Source organism: Cladophialophora carrionii (genome assembly GCF_000365165.1).
Source record: "Cladophialophora carrionii CBS 160.54 unplaced genomic scaffold supercont1.2, whole genome shotgun sequence".
Taxonomy (NCBI): Eukaryota; Fungi; Ascomycota; class Eurotiomycetes; order Chaetothyriales; family Herpotrichiellaceae; genus Cladophialophora; species Cladophialophora carrionii.
The window spans coordinates 1,059,162-1,073,283 of NW_008481827.1; the positions used below are offsets into that span (position 1 = coordinate 1,059,162).

A 14,122-nucleotide genomic window follows, 5' to 3' on the forward strand; every position below is an offset into this window, starting at 1 on the left:
ACCACGAATCAGAGAGCCGTATCTCGTAGACCCCACTCTCATTTGAGACTCACCTTCGCCTCAGTCCGAAGTCGCCCATCTCTCAGCCGGCTCTCACACACTCTTCGGAGTCTGGCCATTTCCTCAAGTCTTCGCGCTTTGACTTTGATCATTTCAGTTGATACGACTTCGTCCGTACGGGATCAATGCCATGGCGCGTCCGGCAATCCTCGATCTTGAAGTTGAAATCCTCGCCAGCATATTCGAATTCGTCGATGATCAGTCACCTCGAAGCACCGCAGCCGTCGCCCAGGTCTGCAAACAATTCAACAGCGCCGTCGAGTACATTCGGTATCGTCGTGTCACCATCCAATGGCATGGAACGAAATGCTCATGGGTGGATTCGAAAAGTCGAATTGAGCAAGATTGGCAGAACCCTGATTTACTCCGCGGCCTTCGACATCTCACTGTCTGCAGAGGCGATCTACCTGCACTGGTCGATGAGGGTGAGGACGAGCTGGCTGACAACGTCAACTCCAACGAGGATGAAAACGACCCCCTTACCACGATGGGAAATCCTTTCGGCCAATTAAAAAGCGTCCTTCGTGATGCCAGCAACCTCAAGACACTGGTCTGGAAAGTCGGCTATTTCCCACCTTTAGGAATCACGAAGGCCTTGTACGCTTATCAGCCAAAGACGAAATTAAACCTCTACAAAGCTGAGAGACTTGCCAGTCCTGTTGGGCTGTTGGCCGCGGAGGCGGGTCTGGCTACACTGCCCAGTCTCACCACCTTTTCCATGACGGCCTCCCACGGAACCTGCATCGAAGACCACATGACCTTCCAGGTGGTACTGGCTCTGGCACCGAATCTGAAGTTTGCATCTCTGGTCTCACTGCCCCTGATGCGGCCGGGTGACCCAGAGTTGGCCAGCCGCTGGCGAGCCAAACCCGAACTGTGGTTTCCCAAGGAATATGCCAACAGAAGGCCGAATTCCGCTCTGCGTCATCTTACTTTGGACGGTTGGTGCTTGTCCGCCGAAACGCTCGACTACTGGTCGCGGTACGTCAACTTGGCATGCTTGGAGAGCTTCAAGTGTAGCCGAGGATCCGTGTACGCTTCATTTTTTCAACGCGCTCCACAGCTGTTGACCCGTCTCAAGCACATCAGCCTGAACCTCAACCCTCAAGAACGCAACGATGAGACAGCTGCAGCGATCGAGCAGTACATTGCCACATGCGCTGGTCTGTCGAGTCTTAGTTTGTGGTCGTGGAGAGGTGGGGTATCACTTTCTACCATTCTTAGTCGACACGGGCCCACTCTCACCGCATTGCACCTTCATGAGCGCGAGGATTCTTGGTATTCGCTGAGAGATACCCTCTCGGCAGAGGAGCTCAGATCCATCCGACAGTCCTGTCCACAGTTGAAAGAGCTCACCTTTGATATCAATCGGACCTCCCAGCTACTCCGCCTCGAAGAGTACGGGGTCATGATGGAAGAGCTTCGCAAGTTCAAGCTGGACAAGTTGCAGATTTATTTGGATTGTGGTGTGCCCTGGCTGGCGGATACTGGCGGGAGATACGACCACGATGGAAAACCCGTCGATGACAGAAGAATGCCGGATGTCATTGATAGCGACTTCGCATTCTGCTCCGGCGACGACCAATTTCGTTTCGCCTCCCCTGTCCGCGTTCGACCCAGGGCCTCTGAAAATGCCGACAGGGAAATTGTAGCATACCCTCCATCGTCGAACAAGCAGATGTGCAGCTTCCTCGTCTCGACTTGGAAAACGGTGTTTGGATCTCAGACGCAAGGCGCAAGACAGCTAACCATCAAATCCGGAGAATGGGAGCGCCTAAATACCCCCGTCCTTCCACGACTGCGAGGACAACGAGACGTCAGGGTGTGCTGTCGTGCTTGGCCACATCAGAGGGACGACAAGCAAGGGACGTGTGAGATCGAGATCATTTGCTGTCAGGGGGAGCACAAGAGGAGGTTTACCAGCAGGTAGCGGAGTAGCCCTCTCTCCCTTCTCCGAGAGCGAGTCATGGTGCGCCTGTGTTTCGCATACCATGGACTTGACCAGCATGCTGCATCCACCAGCCAATCTCAATACCGTGAGGCATGTGCGTTTCGAGAAACTGTGGCATCATCTACCTCCGCGTATGGACACATTGGATAGCCCCAGATTGACAGATGGGTGCTACGAAGAGAGAATATTCAAACGCTCAATGATGCGGGCGGAAGTTGAATTTGACGACGGCAAAGAATGAGCATCGGAGCAATGCGGGATCTTCTACTCCTTAGACGGCCTACTTCGTACCTGCTGACTCGCGGGCGATGTATGTCCATGATATTCTGCCCCCATGTATCGACGATTCGGCGATTGTGGGCATTCCTCGTCATGTGCCGCGCCACCCGCAAACCCACCGGCGCTTCAACTTGCAGTGGTACAGACGAAGCAGAGGAAGCAGAGAGCACGCCGCATATGTGCTGTACTTGGTAATAGAGAACCCATACTTCCACGAAAAGCAAGCAGCATTCTCACCACCCGTATCTATGCGGAAGCTTCCCACGAAAAGCAAGCAATATTCTCACCACCAAGTTATCCTTGCAGAAGAGTAGATCTACGAATACATCCCGTCTTCCAGAACTGAAGGTACCAGTATGTATCTGATGACCTTCCCCGGGAAGTCTCACCCACATCCATCGCCTTGATCGTGACGGGTATTTACGGACCTTCTCTAGCCTGAGACGGAGCGTGACTCTCATCCCGCCAGTCCGGCCATTGCAGCGATATAAAGTGGTGCATCATGCAGGCCGCCAGGTAGGGGAGAGCAGGCTTCATTTGAAATCCAGTCAGTACCAGAAGACCAACAAGACGGCGCACGGGAAAGGAGAATAACATGCAATGGTGTCAGATGTGGACCTTGGGTCGACAACCCTCCTCTGCTCGACTGCTCGTACGGTATCCTATCTTTCACTAGAAAGGATTTGTTCAATAGGTTATAGCATAGCGACGACCCCGTACCGGCTACCAGCCACTCAATCGTAGGTTAACGAGTAATCCGCACACTGGCCGCTATATTCCTCGACGATACTCTACCCTCCTCCAACCAGCCAAGTCAGGAAGAAACACCCTGATCCTCTCTCGACCGCAGTTCCCTGAGCCCTGACTCACAATGTCACCACCACCAATGATACCAACAACATCAACAACGATACCAACAACGGCATAACCGCCCAGGAAGCGACGAGCGCATAAATCGACGGAATACCAGTCCCGATCCTTATACCATTCTTTCTCCCACCGCGTATCGACCAAGCACCCGACTTGGCGCCCTGGACGGGAACGCTCGCGCCGGCCCCAGATGTAGCGTTGGGCGCGACACCCGATGCACCCCCCGCTCCTGTATTCATGGCGGTCAAAGCAACGGGCACGACAGTCATACTCTTGATCCCCCCCTGCCATGTCGCGTTCGTGGTGGCGTTCCGGGCCGACGGCGCGGGGACTGGCGGAACAGAGAAATTGAACGGCGCGGTCGCGACCACGAGGTTCAGAGTCAGTTTGCCTGGCCCTGCCGCCGCGGAGGAGGTCATCGGGAAGGAAATGGGGAAAGTATATGGGATTGGGGCGTGGTGGTTGGTGTTGGTATTGGCGCTGGCAGACACCGCAGACGCGGCAGACCATGCAGTGACTGATGCTTCAAGCGAGGAGATTGATTCCGCGCACGGGATTGTGAGGGTCGTCATTGGTGGAGTGTCCGCGTTGCCCGCGTCGCCCGCGTCGGGAGGGCCACCTTCGGGTCCCCCTTGTTGTTCGCCCATACCATTGTTGTCAACCACCGCGTTCGCATTCGGTGTGGGCGTTATAGGACAGCCTTCGACGACCGTTGTAGTCATCGGAACCACCGGGCTGGGCATATCTGTGCATCCGCAGTGCAGGAGCGTGACGGTGGTGATGAGGCTAGTTTCTGTCCTGATGGGACAGGTTGCAGGGTGATAGGGGCAGATCGTTGTGTAGACCGTGGAGATTACCGTGGGAGAGAGGGTTAGGATTGGGGTTGATGAGGTAGGTGTCCCAGTGACAAGAGGGGATGCCGTGGACGTAGAAGTGGTTGTCGGGGAGTTCAGGATGGGATTGTCGGTTTGTGACTCGGACGTCGAGATTGGCAGGGTACTGCTTGTAAAGAGTGATGGAGATGGCGTTGAGAATGTAGTACTCATGCTCATGCTCATGCTAGCACTCGTCGTGCTCGCAACTCCAGGCCCATCAGTAACCAAAAGAGATGTGGTAGTCATCGTTGTACTTGACGAGGAACTGCTAACATTACCACCCGTGCCAGTGCTATTATATAGCGTCAGGAGGATGATGTCCCCATCGGCATTGGTGATCTGCCTTCTCACAAATCGAGATGGGGACGAAGATAGCAAGACCTTGCCACCGCACTTCTGCGTTGAATCTCCAGGGCAGGTGGTGTTGCATGCTGAAACAGGGTATTCAATAAAGTCTTCGGTGGTGTGTGTGGGGAGGGAGTAAGACGAGCAGTAGCATTGCCTGTGGGAACAGAGTATTAGCAAGGATATTTTGTGACGGAAAGGCCCTATTGAAGGGAACAGAAGGATCGGCCTGACTGCGTATGAGACGAAAAGACTTACGTATCGTACAACCCAGCGAACACGTCCAAGGAGCAGTCACTGACACACCGCTCGATAGACATAGATGGTGAATCTTCGACAAGGGTAAAACTGTTGGCAAACGCAGTATTGGATCGCGGTCCCAGACATCCTGCAAAGGAAAAAGAGGCACCATTTTCCGAGACGACTTCCGTGGGTCCAGGCAGGATCTCGCTCGTAGTCGTGGTGGTCGACGGTTCAGAGGTTGACGCGACTGCCGTTGTCGAGACGGATGGTTGGACGGGATCGGAGCTGGTACTACTGACCTGTGGGGCTAATGTCGTCGGGAATCCTGATGGTGAATCTGAGGTTGGTGGTTGCTGGGAGGGTGAGGTCGTTTGCGAAATGGGTGCGGAGCTGCTCAACCCTTGCGAAGACGACTGTGCCATTATGATCGAAGAGGTTGTCGGTCCTGCGGGGTTCGTTGAGGGTGACAACGATGCTGGGACGGACGACGTAAGCATAGAAGACGGTGGATTCAATACAGAGGACACGCCGACAGGACTGCTGCTGCTGCTGGGGACTAGACTCATGCTCGATGACGTATTGATATGAGTGGTGACTCCGGGAGTGGTTGTAGTAGCATACGAGGAATGAGGCTGTGTCTGGCTGATGGTAGAGGATGTGGCATGGGCAGATGAAACCGAGACCACCGGCGAAGAAGAGGAAAGTATTGGCGATTGTGCGGACGTGGCCTGAGCTGAGGTCGACCCATGGTTCGATGTACCAGCAGACGTGGCTGAAGATGGTATCAAGGATGATAGTGTGCTAGAAGATATCGAGCTCCGTGTCGAGAGCTGTGTAGTTGTTGTGGCTGAAGTTGGAGGAAGTGCGGTCATGGCCGCCGGCGAAGATGATATCGGCACAAGGGAGCTTGTAGTAGGTAGCGTGGTCGCCGAAGTGGGTATTGGGCGAGACGTCGAAGAGCTGAGCAAAGCAGACAATGTTGATGTTGTGCTACTCCCGAAAGAGGAGGAGCCGGTATACGAATGTGATTGTGAACTCGTGGTTCCCGCATCCGTGCTTGTCGAAGTTGTATCATCAGTAGACGAAATGCTACCTCCCATGCCACCACCGTTAGTAATGTTGGCCGTGGGTGTCTCCGTGATCAAGGAGAAAGACGTGGTCGTCGTGACGCCTGGCGGTGAATAGTATACAGGCGTGACAGACGTCGCGACGTAGGACGTACTGCTACTGCTCGTGGTCTGCATTCTCGGGTCATCCGTTACTTGTGGATAGGCATAGTAGATCAGGCGCGCACTGTTGAAGCCTGCTTGAGCCGGGCTGCTGCCGACATTTCGTTTCCAGTAGCATGCATTGTTGGCGACGTTGTAGGTAACACCACCACAGATGTTCGTTGCGTTGTACGTGTTCCAATACGTGCACCCGCCCACGCAACCTTCAAAGTTGGTGTATGAATAGCTTGGATACGGTCTCCCAAGGTCAGACCCACCGATGTTGACGCCGCATTCGATCTCATAGTTGTAGAGGCCGGACTGAACGACAGTAAAATTGTAAGTTGGGCATAGGGACGTCGTCGGCACTGGTGTTGAAGATGAAGTCGTCGATACAGCAGTCGACTGAGTCGGCTGGTTGCTTGCAATGTATGGGGCGATTGTGTTGGTGGCGTTCGGGCTAGAGTCGAGCAGTTGGTAAATTCGGATGGAATTGATGCTCCAGTACCTGTCACCAGATTAGAGTCCGTCTGTTCGCGCGCATGTCCAAAATCACTCACGCGTTCTGAAAGGCTCCAGGTACGCCTGCGACATATGCATTGCACGTAGAGTACCCGGTCGACGTGGCGCAGGAATTCGTGGTCGAGTTCCACACGCTGGAGGCGCCAGCATATTCTCCGCAGAAGGCATTGTTCAGAATGACCTTGTGGCTCTGGAAATGCTGGTCGATGATGCAGGAACCTTGCAGATTCGCAGCCGGTAAACCCCAGGAGGAAGGATTGGGTGTCTTGTTGATAATGTCGGCAGGGATCAAATTCCGTGGGAAGAACCAAACACGGACGTAGTCTGATGTCCAATGCATTGCATACACTCCTCCTCCGACCGCATTGAAACCGGAGCCAAAGCTGGTCGTTCGATTGTCCCGTACGCCGCAGCCGACATTGTAACCGGGCTATTGACCGTCAGTATACTTTCGAACATGTCACCATGTACTGACATAGTACGCGCAGTCGTTGTTGGACAGCTGACCCGTCATGGTCCTGCTGTCTCCTGCTATTGAGCACACCGGACTCCTGACCAACCAGTAAGTACAACTTCGTGACCTGTTGAAAAGAAGTCACCATACGTATGTAACGTCGCAGCATTGTAGGTGGCCTGGTTCACTCCTTCCATGATGTCGATCTCGCCGTTGTTTGGCCAGTTAGGTCCCAATGTCCAGACTGCAACAGTCAGCCCACACTGCTCCAAAAGAGGACAGTACGCACAGGCTGGCCAAGTGCCACAGATGCCACCAGGTGCATGATTAAAATCTCCAATGAATAATCCATGTGTCCATGACCTCTTCGTGGAGATCCTTACGCTGGGCCTGCCCGCAGCTTGTGTCGAGCCAATCAAGGTGTTGTAGTCAGAACCGATGTAGACGGGTGAGCTGTCGCTCGCGTTGATCAAGCCCGTGAGCTGGGCAGAGCTTTGGCTGTAATATCTGTTCCGCCATTAGACGGTTCGCTTAGCTCGCATGGCCATATACCCACGTTACGAAGCCTCCCGTGGGATCGCCACCCTGTGCCCGTCAGTCACTCACAAAACAATTACTCGCGGTCAAGATCTCCTACCGTGAAGAAGTCCCATCCCTGGAAGAAGTTTGCGCCGGAGTATTCCGTGTCTAACTGGTACACTGAGCCAGTAAATGCCGCAGTGCACCGGAGATATATGAAACAAGCGAAAAACAAATGGAGAGCCACGCTCCGGCGGCGGAAGGAATGGACAGCCATGCCTGGCAAGAGAACAGAAAGCAGATCGCCGCTCAGCAACAAAACACGCAAACTGAGGAAGTACGTCCATCATGCAGGCGTTTGGAGTGACTATAACAAATACCGGCGCGAGTATGTTAAGGAATGTGCACGGTACTTCTCGGCACAACATGCTGGAAAACAAGGGGTCGGTCCATCTTGCCATTTCAGAAAATCCGTGGCTTCTTGACAATGTCGAAGAGTATGCATTATGCTCTGATGGAATAAAGTCGGGTTGGTCGGAGGCTCAAACTTTGTGTAGGGGGTTGAGAACGTGGAAAGAAATCTTTCGCTGCGAAATACCTCGGGTGAGACACAGCGTCTACTCACGTAACAAGCGTCTGGCTGCATTCTCCTATAGAGTGAATCGGTGGCTGGCAGCCATATATGTTGATTTGTAGTCCTAACGCGGGGCCGCTTGGGTTGAGCAAAAGGCACGTCGTAAACCGTAAGCTGTTGGACTCTAGGTTCTGGTTGGCGCAAGTCCATCCAGAACATATATCCATTGACAACAGCGAAAACGTAGTTGCGTCGCTGAGAGGCAAATCCAGCTTTCTCATGCCTCATTTTCCTTGTTGCTAAACTTTTCGTAGAACTCCAGCGTCATGGCGGCAAGGAAGCATGGAATCTGCTTCTTCTCCTTGACCCAGAAGTTGATCAGGTCCTTGATCTCCTGGGCAAAGGGGCTGTCGGACCCTCCACTTATCTTCATTGTCCCGTTGTCTCCATCGAAGATAATGTAATGATCATCGTCTTCTTCCTCCTCGTCCTGGTCTCCGGCATCGTGAGGGCCACCATAATACATGCTCGACACCTTAGCCTTCCCGTTCGGCAGGAAGTTGACCTTGTAGCCAAGGACGCTTGCAATAACATCGCGAAACTCGGCGGCCTTTTGGGTCCATATCTCCCGTTGTCGTCTCATCCGCTTCTCTTTCTCGGCCACAACCATTTCCATGTCCTTCAAATCCAGCTTGAGCGCATCGACCGAACTGGCAGGAACAGTCCTGGTCCCCTGGAGGTCTTCCCCACGTAGCTGCGCCAGGAGCCCCTTGTTCTCCTCCTTGAGGGTCCGCAAGGTCGACATCTTGATTGCTTCGGCCTTTGCCGTGGGGTTGTCTCGAAGTTCCAGGACTCGAGTCTTCGAGCTTTCTCTCAAAGCCTTGAGCTGACCTTTGGTTGCTTGGAGATCCGTGGCCAGCATCTGTGACTGCTGAGCCGTCTTCTGCAAAGCGATCTGCAAATTCTTGTTCTTCCGTAACAGTGCTCCGAGTTGGGGATTGCCATCACCCTCAGGGTCCTGCGAATCGGCTGGCCGCTTCGTTCCGCGTGGTTCTTCTTGAGTCTGAGCGCTGGTTGGAGGTGCGGCTTCCAGCTTCGACAGGTCTGAGTGCAGAGTCTGCACTTCAGCCTTGTACTGATCAACCAGACTTTCCAGACTTTTGATCTGCTCAGCTCGTTGTGCGTCGAAGTTCTGGTTGTCCATCAGTACGGTCTCTTCAGTGTCGAAAGTCTTCAGCTGTGCCCTGAGGTATTCCACTTCCTTGACAGCAAGCACCCGCTGTCGCTCGAGCCTCTTATAGGCTTTATTGTCCTGACCAGCTTCCTGTGCAGTTTGATTGGATCTCATTTTCTCCATTTCCGCCTTGAGCTCCTCCTTTTCTCCCTCCAACGCCTTAATGATTTGATCCTTTTCAGCCATTTCGCTCTCGATTGTGCCAAGTCTGTCGGTGATTGATGCGTACTCGATCCGCTGGTGGATTAAAGCCTTCACCACGGCTTCGGGGGTATCAAATTCGTTCTCTTGTCCTTCTCGCTCCAACAAGCTTGTCCACGTTCTCTTCTCGTCCTCGAGTATCTCTTTCTGGATCTGTGCTTCGCCTAATTGTCTCTGGACATCCTTCAGCACTTGAAGCTCGATTTCCAAGCCATGCTTCTGCTCTTCCACCACCTGGACACTGCGGTGGGCGTCTCGTAGCCGTCGCAACTCGGCCAGTTGTTCCCTATTCGTCGACTCAAGTTTCCGGATGTGCGTCACTTGCTCAGACAGCTGGTTCTGCAGGACGCTCAGTGCCTCACTGTCAGCAGAGTGCGATCTTGAGGCGCCCAGCTCGGATTCAAGTGCTTCGATTCTTGCATCTCGCTCGGACAGACGGGTTTGTGATGACTCGAACTGTCGGCTCAAGTCTTCTAGCTCCTGTCTTACACTGTCGACGGTCTCTTGGAGAGCAGCGCGTTTTGCTTCGACGTCGTTGAGTTGGTGGTTGTAGTGTCTCTCCTGGTCAGCCAGACGTGCCTGCGCATCCACTGCGTCTTCCTTGAGGGAGGCATTCTGATCTTGCAAATCTCGTAACCGTCGTTCCAGCGCAGCCTTCTCGTTCGTCCGCTGGTCCTGTAATTCGCGCAGCTCTTTTGCTATGGCCTCTTGCCTCTGCGTCGCCTTTTGGGCGGCGCTTTCGGCCGTCTGGTACTTCTTGAAGTCATTCTCGGCTCTGACTTGTTGGTCACGCAATTCTTTTTCATGTTGCAGCGCCAGAAGCCCGCGCTCCTGCTGAAGATTCTTCAGCTCGTATTCGAGGGAGTTGATCTTCGCGCGCAGGTTCTCATCTTGCGTCGGGTCAGCGCGCGCCACTGACGGTTGGCGCACTCTAGACTGTCTCAGTGGCTGATGAGAGTTGTCGGCCGCTCCTCCGGAGATGAAATCGTAGGTAGGTTGCGTGGTCGTCTGACGGTTATGACCAGCGGAAGAAGTCGGTCGGGGCAATGCTGATTGTGCGCCTGAAATGCTCTTACGTCCCGAAAGCGACGTTCTAGACGTGGACAGCCGCATACGCTTTGAGCTTGATGCCGGTGAGCTCATGTTGCATCTAGTCAAAAATCAGAGCAGGAGGAGTGCTTGCGAAGCGCTATGTGTACCGCATCTCTAAGGAAGGCGTATCTCAATTGTTGTCGAGTTGTTTACAAAGTCGCTGCTTTCGACCTCGCCACCGAGGATTAACCGAGTATATCACAAACTTCACTCTGCAGACTCCTTTGTTTTACGTTCGCGTCTCTTTGTCGGCGTGCGTCAAATGAGTGTTGGAGTGCTTCAGCAGCTATGCGCCATCTCCTATTCCTTTTCCTGTATGCTATGGTCGCATAACTCAGCAAGCGTCAAGAGTACCTTTCCCTTGTTCAAGTAGCACCCAAGGCAGATCCCCGGGACCTCGTCGAGAAACTCGTCCACGGTTTCTTCCAGGTCGCTCGCAACATCCCGGGAGCAAAATCTGCACGGGTTGTCTGTGCGAAATGTGCATCCATCGCCCTCCATTTGATCCTTCAACGCGTTCGACTGTCGAAGCCGGCACGCAATGTCCTTGACTGCAACTGAAACGCTATGCACAGACTGGTCCCGGTGGATTTCCATATCGATTCTGACCTTCTTGAACTTCAGGGCGCACATCAAGAAGCCATATTTTCTGATTTGACACGATGGGATCTGTTTGCTACCTCCGAACCCTCTATCGACACATTCCAGAACGGAGGCGAAGAGCGACGTGATGCAAGTGCGCGCAGACTGTAAAACAGCATCTGCGAATATCAGATTCGGGGCTCTGAGCTGCAAACCACAACATTTTCTGTATGTACTCACCATAGACAACGTCGTATATCGAGGATTCCGTCTTCTCATTCTGCTCTTGACGAGGCTTGGAAGGTTTGGTGGACCAAATCAGGAACCGGGTAGACTTCCAAAACATCCCTTCCAGCTGAAACAGCAGCATAACGGGGAGGAGCCGCTCAAGGTCATCTCGCGCATATCCGTCCCCATCTCCCGCTTGCTGCTCGTCTTCCTGGTGTTGCCAAAACTTCGGACTTCTGTGGTCCAGCCGCTCAATAAGTGGTGAAAGTCTCATGACAACCCAGGGTCTCAACGCCGACGTACAAAGCCGCATGTCAGCGAAGACAGCTAAATTGTTGAGCTCTTCGGGCTCGAGGTGATTGAGATTCTCTGCTTTGTGGTGGACGATTTGGCAGAAGGTCAAAACAGTCTGCGGGTCGTCTTCCGGCAAGCTAATGACTTTTGTTCGGCCTTCAGTGAAGTTCGAGGACAACATCGAGGAGAAGACTTCAGATGCTAGGCTGACAACCACGCCAGATGCCTTGATGTCGCAAGCCTCTTCGCCAGTTCCAACCTTGAAAGTCACATCGCCGTTAGGGATGACTTCCACGACCCTTGGGCGCTCTCCCTGCTCCTTGGCCTCGCGATCCATCTCGTCAGCCTTGCGTTTCTTACCCGCCTGGGCAGCTTGATCATCCCCGTTATTATCATCGGTCTTCGTCATGGTGGGCGCTGAAGGTGATTTCGACAATAAGAATTTCTTGAGGACGAGCATGTGGGACTCGGAGTCTAGGAGCAAGAGCTCAGCAGAAGTTGAAAGTGAGGTCAGGTAAGTGCGAGGGACTCGTTATGTCGCTCCTGCCAATTTGAACTACGTGGTCTGAACATGGAATTTTCACAAAACACCTCGAGTTGATGGTGACCACAAGGATGGGTTTGGGGCTTTTCTGCTGCATATCAGCTCAGTAGAAATCATCGCAAAATCCATTGGCTGCCATAATATGACTTGTCTGTCTTCAGTGTATGACGTGACAGTTCAGGACATAATCCTGCAACATCTCCTTAGATCATGGCGCTGCCGCCCCGGGGAATGACACTCATCCATGAGGAACAAGAACAATAAGACATTGGCTTTGCCGGCGTTCATCACTTTGAAATCGTCGGGCTGGCCGTAGGCGATCAGGTAGAAGTGGTGGATAGATTGCGGGACGTTCTTCCGGACCTTACAACTCCTGCCTCTTTTTCAGAATCCCAATGACAGCAGTCTTGGAAGCGCCTTGTTCCTCGTGTGACCACTACGCGTGATCTAGAAACTCGGGAAGTCAGAGGCGGCGTCGAACTCGCCGCCAGCCGTCCCTGGATCGTTGGTGTGAGCAAAGAGAGGTCAGAGTAAGTCTCGCGTTTCGTCGATGTCGCAGGACCGTAATACAGCCCAGGTCAGCACCAGCAGCACAAGCTGCCCTGATTTTCTCGAGCTTTTCCACCGTATGGACCAATACCTGAGCCCTTCCCGTCATGATGAACGCCACCCAACAGTCCAGCACGCCTCTCTTACAGTCACTAGCCACTGCTGAAGCGGGTTCCTAGTCCAAGTGTCCGCCCAGCCCTGGCGGCAGATGGTCATTTCTACTCCATGACCGCTTGCATATTCCTTGATCAAATCCGACAACGCTGAGAACGATCTGTCCAATACTACAGCTGATCCTAGCGCCGGCTCCGACTGCAAGTACTCAGTTCCGACTCCAGTACTGTTGGTTCAGACATTTGCATTCTGGCAGCTGTGACGCTTGACACTGTCGACCAGGAAGCCAGGCCTACCAGCCCGGGAGCATAACAAGCACACACCAGGCAACGCGGCGCTGTGTTTCTCGATGATAGCTGCGAACTCGACGGCGAAATCACGACTGCAGTAGTCGCATAGCTTGCCTCGTTTTGCACTCGGAGTCGATTTCTCCTTGTTGCAACTGTTCTTTGTTGGTCCCTTGTTGTCGTCTTTGAGCTCCTCCGCAAGGACGCTAAGTCTGCCCATTACAACTCTCAGTGACTGCGGTTCGACCATGTCGGCGGAGATGATGCCATGCTTGCGCAGAAGGAGGTGGAGCATGCCGCGCCTTGTGGTTCGACAGTACAGCAAACTGGAATCAGACTCGATACCCTCACCAAGGCAGTCGAACACGTCTTTCAGGAAAGCATTGACGTAACGAGTCTGGATCTTGGCGGTCACATCTATGATTGTTGACCACTGGGCTCACCAAGCAAACTACTATCGGCCAGGCACCTACCGTACACTGTTTCCCCGTCCGGATTAACCATGCTTGGGATTCTCAGGTCGCTTCCGGTGGTCGTTGTGGAGTCGCAGGGACAGAGAGCGAGGTACTGTCTAGTAGCGTACCAGAAATCCTTCACAAAGGGTCGCGCAAATGTCGATCAGGTCTCGGAGAAAGAAGCTGTCTGTCTTTGTAGGGGGTACGGGGTAAGGTAAACTCGACGGACACTCGATCGTTGCCTGGGCCTCGACGACTTTCTTCCGGTGCACATAGCCGCGAACAAGGCCGGTTCTCCGGTACAGCCACGAGGCCACCACCTCCTGACTGTGCCACATATCGCTCAGCACGGCCAGTGCTGATAGTTGTCGGCTAGTGAGTTCGTAGAGTTTCACAGGTCGGTCATGGACAATGTTGCAGAATTGTAAGAAGGCTTCTGGGTCTTCTTCTGGCAGGCTGCTTCGTTGTCAGCAATCGAGGACTTTGGAGGTGAAGTGTTGAAATCCCAGACCCTGTACTACGACAGTAGCGCAGGCTACGAGATGGACATGAAGTGCACTCACCTGACGGTCTTGGTCTTCGCCTCCACGAATTGGCCGAATAACATCCTGGAAAGCACTGGCGGCGCCGAACCATGACCAT

The 14,122-nt window shown here is 53.5% G+C and overlaps 5 protein-coding genes across 5 annotated transcripts; 1 reads left to right on the forward strand and 4 right to left on the reverse strand.

Annotated features, from left to right (window-relative positions):
* Positions 1–190: 190 nt before the first annotated feature.
* G647_02448 (uncharacterized protein) lies at positions 191–1,990 on the forward strand (the record flags this gene model as incomplete). The annotated part of the gene is made up of 1 exon (XM_008726797.1): positions 191–1,990. The coding sequence occupies one exon, from the start codon at positions 191–193 to the stop codon at positions 1,988–1,990; it is 1,800 nt and encodes a 599-aa protein (XP_008725019.1).
* A 1,166-nt stretch (positions 1,991–3,156) lies between these two features.
* On the reverse strand, positions 3,157–3,903 carry G647_02449 (uncharacterized protein; the record flags this gene model as incomplete). Its single annotated transcript, XM_008726798.1, has 1 exon — positions 3,157–3,903. The coding sequence occupies one exon, from the start codon at positions 3,901–3,903 to the stop codon at positions 3,157–3,159; it is 747 nt and encodes a 248-aa protein (XP_008725020.1).
* Positions 3,904–4,634: 731 nt separating this feature from the next.
* On the reverse strand, positions 4,635–7,603 carry G647_02450 (uncharacterized protein; the record flags this gene model as incomplete). Its single annotated transcript, XM_008726799.1, has 7 exons — positions 4,635–6,339; positions 6,392–6,783; positions 6,829–6,904; positions 6,958–7,051; positions 7,097–7,314; positions 7,364–7,392; positions 7,445–7,603. The coding sequence occupies 7 exons, from the start codon at positions 7,601–7,603 to the stop codon at positions 4,635–4,637; spliced, it is 2,673 nt and encodes an 890-aa protein (XP_008725021.1).
* A 574-nt stretch (positions 7,604–8,177) lies between these two features.
* G647_02451 (uncharacterized protein) lies at positions 8,178–10,478 on the reverse strand (the record flags this gene model as incomplete). The annotated part of the gene is made up of 1 exon (XM_008726800.1): positions 8,178–10,478. One exon carries the CDS (start codon positions 10,476–10,478, stop codon positions 8,178–8,180), a length of 2,301 nt encoding a protein of 766 aa, XP_008725022.1.
* A 249-nt stretch (positions 10,479–10,727) lies between these two features.
* G647_02452 (uncharacterized protein) lies at positions 10,728–11,940 on the reverse strand (the record flags this gene model as incomplete). The annotated part of the gene is made up of 2 exons (XM_008726801.1): positions 10,728–11,188; positions 11,250–11,940. The coding sequence occupies 2 exons, from the start codon at positions 11,938–11,940 to the stop codon at positions 10,728–10,730; spliced, it is 1,152 nt and encodes a 383-aa protein (XP_008725023.1).
* Between the last annotated feature and the right edge of the window lie 2,182 nt (positions 11,941–14,122).